General features: G+C 51.2%; 1 protein-coding gene across 5 annotated transcripts; it reads left to right on the forward strand.

Annotated features, from left to right (window-relative positions):
• Nucleotides 1–1,928: 1,928 nt before the first annotated feature.
• PSRC1 (proline and serine rich coiled-coil 1) lies at nt 1,929–5,735 on the forward strand. Of its 5 annotated transcripts, none has more exons than XM_089918581.1 (8): nt 1,929–2,152; nt 2,636–2,695; nt 2,788–2,845; nt 3,285–3,726; nt 4,084–4,227; nt 4,419–4,537; nt 4,861–4,954; nt 5,119–5,280. In XM_089918581.1, the coding sequence occupies exons 1-8, from the start codon at nt 2,026–2,028 to the stop codon at nt 5,152–5,154; spliced, it is 1,080 nt and encodes a 359-aa protein (XP_089774707.1). In that variant the 5' UTR covers nt 1,929–2,025; the 3' UTR covers nt 5,155–5,280. The 5 variants fall into 5 exon arrangements, with proteins under 5 accessions (XP_089774707.1, XP_089774698.1, XP_089774701.1 ...); XM_089918572.1 differs by having other exon boundaries at nt 4,084–4,198; nt 4,289–4,537; nt 5,119–5,230; XM_089918575.1 differs by lacking the exon at nt 5,119–5,280 and having other exon boundaries at nt 4,084–4,198; nt 4,289–4,537; nt 4,861–4,958.

Below are 5,735 nucleotides of genomic sequence, written 5' to 3' on the forward strand. Positions count from 1 at the left end.
TGGCTGAGTGTGAAGAAGAGCTTTTCTGTTCAGACCAAAGGCCTATTTTCAGTTGAGGCCAAGTATCTATTCCAGCCTCTCTCAACTGGAGTTCTATGAGAAAGTCCCAATGCCCCAAGGCATTCATTGTATGTCATAAATTAACTTCTTCCTATGCATCTAGAATGTTACTAGTTATGTAGCATCCTTGGGAAAACTGAGAAAATAGTCACACAAATCATTTGTAGGGTCTAAGGCACTTGCGGAACCCCGGCTGAGAATGTTGAGAGGGCCATCAGGGAGCAGGGGCCAGAGTCCCGAGCCAGCCGGTCACGTACACAGTGACCAAGAGGCTTCCCGGCATTCAAGGAGAACTGCACTGGAATCCTTAAGTTTATCATTTATGCACTCAACACTGTGCTCAAAGTACCTTCTCAACTAAGGCTTACCATGTGCCTGGGAGGGGGTATACTTTCTTCATTAATTCATTTCTTCATAATTTACCCAAAATCTTTAACTCTTATTTATACATACCATTTTGGAGTTGAGCTGAGGGGGACACGTTATTTCCCAGATTAGTGGCCTTATGCTGAGTGAAGAATTCTTGTGCCTGAAATCTATATTTTCTGGCTTTGTTGTCATTCTGATGGAAGAGAAAGCAGATCCATTGCTTTTTTTCTTCAACAGCTTTCAAAATCATAATTTGGTGACAGAAAATTGGAGATGAGTTTCCTTACAAGAAACTAACTTCCAACTTGCTAAAACTGCCTCTTCCACTTACCTGAAGGTGGGTGAAGAACTTCCCTACTCAGGCTGCTCCTAGGGGAAGACAGAATGCAGTTAATTAACAGCTTCTTTCCCTCTGATCTCCACTACCTGCCTGAAGAGAGAGAAGCTACTGGCTCTGGTTTTCTTACCTCCAAAGAATTTGAAAACTGCAAGCAACTAAAATTCCACTGTCACCAGGAAACCTACGGAAAAAGAGGCAATCCTCTTCTCTCAGCTTTTCCTCACACAAGCTTGCAAGTTCCGGGTCTCCCCACCGTCTCCCTTATCACACCACTAAATTCCAAGCCTCCTTTGCCCCCTGTGGCATTTATTACTGTAACATCTCACTCCTGCCAACCTCACCACCTCAACTTCACAACTAAAAACTAGGAAGTAAACAAAAAGCCTATAAACCTCCAAAATAACGGTCATAAACTCTGGAGACTAAAAGCTTAGGCTCTTTGTTTACGGGAAAGCTCTTCAACCATTCTTTTCGGGACTTTTAACTTAAAAATTTTAGAATATTTCTGAGAAGACTGGTGGCCCAGTCTATTCACAGGCAACCCTTGGAAACAACAAAGAAAATCCCTAATAAGTAGGCTTAAGCTTTTTACACCACAGCGTTTAACTTAGAGGACGGCACACGGTATAAAACTTGATGTTCATAACTATCCTCCTAACCGTGTACTGCGACGGTCACGATCCTCTTAGATAAGCGAGGGGTCAAACATAAGCTCAGAGAGGTCAAAGATACTCAATATACGTGTCAACAGAGGAGCCACGGTTGAATCTGAACCCAAATCTCCTTGTCTGAAAAGCCCATAGTTTTCTTCACACCTTGGATGCCTCAGGTACCGAATGTTCTCGCCTAAAAAGCCGATGGAAGATGTACGTCTTAGAGAACCTCAATATACCTAAAATATAAATGTTTAGCTGCTTCCGTGAATACACCTGAGAGATCAGGCTAACACTGCGCTTCCGAATGGAGTGAGCCGAGTGAGCCCAATAAAACGAATTTCCTCAGGCAGAGCGTTAGTTCTAGGGCCGACCGCCGCAAGGGGCGTCAAAAGGGGCGTCAAAGCTCAGCTCTGCCCCGCACGAGAAGGAGGGGGCGGAGAAGAGGGGGACGGCAGGTCGCGAAACTCTCACTCATTGGCCCGTTCCCTCGCGCGTCGCCGCGAGGTCCCGCCCCTCGCAGGCTCGGCTCCGGGAGGAAAGCCGAACGAGGTCTCCCGGGCAAGAAAACGCGCTGGCGGCCTCCTCGCCTCAGCCCTCCAAATGAAGCCTTTCTTGGGACGGCTTTCCACTCGGCCCCCACCTGCGGACTTCCGGCCGGCTACCCCTCCACTGCCCCGCCCCACAAGGGCTGAGGATGCTGGCCTTCACCAATCATTGAGCGCGTGTGGTAGGAGTGGGTGGGGCCTGAGAGATTCGAAAGGAGCCCCGCCCCCTCGGAGCGGGTTCCCGGGACTAGGTTGTGGGAGGAAAACACCTTCCGCGGGAGGTGAGGCGAGTCAGAAAGTGAAAACTGAGGGTGGCGTGGAGGTGTGGTGTGGGCGTGGTGCCGCGGGGAGTGGAAAGGTGGCTTGGGGAGAGGAAGAACCCGGAGGGTGGTGGCGGGGAGGAGGATGGGGCGCGTAGACCGCCCCAGCGAGAAGAGGTCGGGTCGCAGTGGGGCGGGGGCCAATGTGCGGAAGGAGATGGGAGGATGGGGGCATCTGTCGGCACTTGCTCCGGAGGTAAGAGTACCTCAGTTACAGGGGCAGGTGCCGCTGCTGGAACGCCTGCTTTACCTCCAGCGTGACTCCCAGCCCCTGGCTTGCACCGAGTCTAGCTGGGAGGCCTTGGGCAGGATGGAGACCTGAGGAAAGGTATATTTTCTCTCCAGCTCCGGGGTCTAAGCTGACTTTTGCTCCTGCTGGCTGGAACATGGAAGATTTAGAAGAAGGTAAGGGAAACGCTGGAGGGAAGAATGAGGCCCTGTGATTGAGAGCCGTGTTAGGGACCAAAGGCTGGCATTCCTTCTTTCCTCCCCTACAGAGGTAAAGTTTATAGCAGATGAGACCTTGGACTTCGGGGGGCTGTCACCATCTGACAGGTAGTAGACTCTTTATCCTACTTACCTTCTTCCAACAATGGTTGTCTCTAACACCTTACTGCTGAATTATTGGCCTTAGGTCTGGATTGGTAATTTAGCAAGGTTGGGTGCACTGGGGCTTCTGGGTGGCTGGTTGACTTCGCCCCCTATGACACTACTGGGGAAGGGGAGAAGGGATAAGCTGGAACGAGATTTCAGGGTGTTAAGAAGAGGGGTAAGTGGATTTGCTTCATGTACATCCTGGCATAATTCCCAATGTCAGTAAGTGCTGAAGGCCTCCTAGAACTGGCTGTCTCATCACTTAGATCTCACAGCCAGCACGGGTATCAGGGTTTGGGGTTGTGTTCCTAGCTCTGTAGTGGGGGTTTTGCCCAGTCTCCCTTGTAGTCTCCTGCTCTCTTCCATGTGGGCATGGTGCCTGATTTGTTTTCTTTCTCAGTCGAGAGGAAGAAGATACAGCAGTGTCGGTGACTCCGGAGAAACCCCTCCGACGAGGTCTCTCCCATCGAAGTGACCCAAATGCAGTGGCCCCCGCCCCCCAGAGCCTGAGGCTCAGTTTAGGCCCCCTCAGCCCAGAGAAGCTGGAAGAAATCCTCAGTGAAGCCAACCGGCTGGCAGCTCATCTGGAACAGTGTGCCCTGCAGGAGCGGGAGAACACCGGTGAGGGCCCGGGGCCTCGAAGGGTGAAGCCCAGCCCTCGGCGGGAGACCTTTGTGCTCAAGGACAGTCCTGTCCGAGACCTGCTGCCCACCGTGAGCTCTTTGTCTCGGAGCACTCCCTCCCCAAGCAGCCTGACACCCCGACTCCGGAGCAGCGATAGGAAGGTGTCAGTCAGGGCTCTTCGAGCAACATCTGGAAAGAGGCCCTCCAGCATGAAGAGGGTGAGTGTAGAGGGTTTGGGTTAGATGTGTGCCCCCGACACTGTGCCTGACTCAGTGCAGGCATAGAGCAGTTTCCTTGTTGGTAAAATAGAGATAGTCAAATTCTACCTCATAGGATTGTTGGAATTAAACGAGGTACCATAAGCAAAGCACTTACCGCCGCGTCTGTGTGTGAGCTCTATAATGCTTATAGTCAGCTCTCAATAAATGGCATTGGTGGTGGTGATGATGATGTTGGCAGCTAACTTCTGCTCTTCCTTACTGGGATCTAGGCAGCTCTCCACCTCTGTCCCTTAATCAGCAGAACAGATTCTTTTTCCATTCTAGTCCTTTTTTTCCCCTCTCTTTGTGCTTCAGGAGTCGCCCACTTGCAATCTGTTCCCTGCATCCAAAAGCCCAGCATCTTCTCCTCTTGCCCGATCCACTCCTCCAGTCCGGGGGAAAGCCGGGCCCAGTGGGAGAGCAACAGCAAGTGAGAAGACCTGGGCAGCAAAGCTGTGGGTGAGTGGGAGGAGGGAGGATGCGGAGCTGACCCTAAAATTCCTCTGTTCCTCTCCACCAGGCCCACCTACCTCTGTCAGGCCAGTCTTGGCTCCACAGCCTTCTACCAGCAACTCTCAGCGCCTGTCTCGGCCACAGGGAGCAGCTGCTAAACCTTCCAGTCGACTGCCTGTTCCGTCGGCCATTCCCAGGCCTGCCAGCAGGATGCCACTCACCAGCCGGAGTGTACCATCCAGCAAAGGTGCCCTTCCTCCAGAATCCCTGCCAGCTCGGAAAGGACTTCCAAGACCAAGTGCCGCAGGGCACAGAGGTGAGAAGAGTGGCCATAAGGATAAGAAATCAGGAGGAAGAATATCTACCCCTGCCCAGCATGAACGCACCCTCCCAGAGTTGGTAGCAGTGACTTTCTCCACCCTCATTACAGCTCTGTTTGAAGATGGGAAGGCTGAGTTAAGGAGAGAATGTGGGCCTGGGCAGAGTTTGAGCCTCAGTTTTCAAATACCATATGTTTTTTATCTTGGGTGGGAAGAAAGGCACTAATCCCAAACTCACTCTGCCTTCATCCAGTATTTCTTTTTGAGAAGGTCACTTGAACCTTCTGCTAACTCATGTCTTTTGTTAACACCCATCAAGTTCCTGTTTCTCAGCGACCAAATCTTCCCATCCCTGGTGCCGGTCGCAGCAATCTGCAGCCCCCCAGGAAAGTTGCAGTCCCAGGACCTACCAGGTAAGACACGTTGAGATGCTGTCTCTTTCTCCCTTGATGGGGATGACAAGGGGAGCCTGGAGGGGCAGGGAGTCCCATTTCTTCCTGAACTTGAACTCAGCTGGTGACAAATGGGCTTGTGAAAGAAGGGCAATTTAAAGCAGTTCCTTCTTCTGTCTCTTTAGGTAAAGAGCTCAGGACAGCAAGCAAGAATTCAGTAGCAAACTACTATAGTCACTGCCTGGACTCACCTCTATATTCAGCTTCCCAAGCTCTCTCCTTGGAGGCAGGCCTGACTCCAGCAGATTCTGGCCCAGGGATAGAAGGAAGAGCTGCCACCATGGCTGGTGCCCCAGGAGTAGAGACCGTGGGAGATAGGATGGATTCGGGTTGAGCTGGAGGGGAATCAAACTCGCAGTTGAAACAAGATAGGAAAAAGAGGTTGCCTCCCAGTGGTGAAGTTAAACAGAAAAGAAGAAATGCTCGAGAGTGGTTTGTCCTCATCCACCCCCATTCTTGTGTCCAGCTCCACAGAGTTTGATTTTCATCCCAGGCTTTGGTTCGATGGACATTTACATGTGAATGGCCTCTGTAGCTAACCTCCGTGCTCTCCAAGGAGCAGTCCTCCTGAATAACATCCTCTACTGGACTCAGGCCTGTTTGGAGAGGCAGAGGCAGGCATCTGGTCTCCAGAACTTGTTTCCTGTGGATTCTATGACTCCTAACAGGCCAGTTTATGATAAGCTTACTCCATTGGTCTGCATTTTTCTAAAATAAAATGAGTATATTTTTATATTCTGAA

The sequence above is a fragment of the Delphinapterus leucas genome, chromosome 1, assembly GCF_059928025.1.
Source record: "Delphinapterus leucas isolate spDelLeu-1000000601 "Yukka" chromosome 1, BTC_Dleu_Yukka2, whole genome shotgun sequence".
In the NCBI taxonomy this organism is placed as follows: domain Eukaryota; kingdom Metazoa; phylum Chordata; class Mammalia; order Artiodactyla; family Monodontidae; genus Delphinapterus; species Delphinapterus leucas.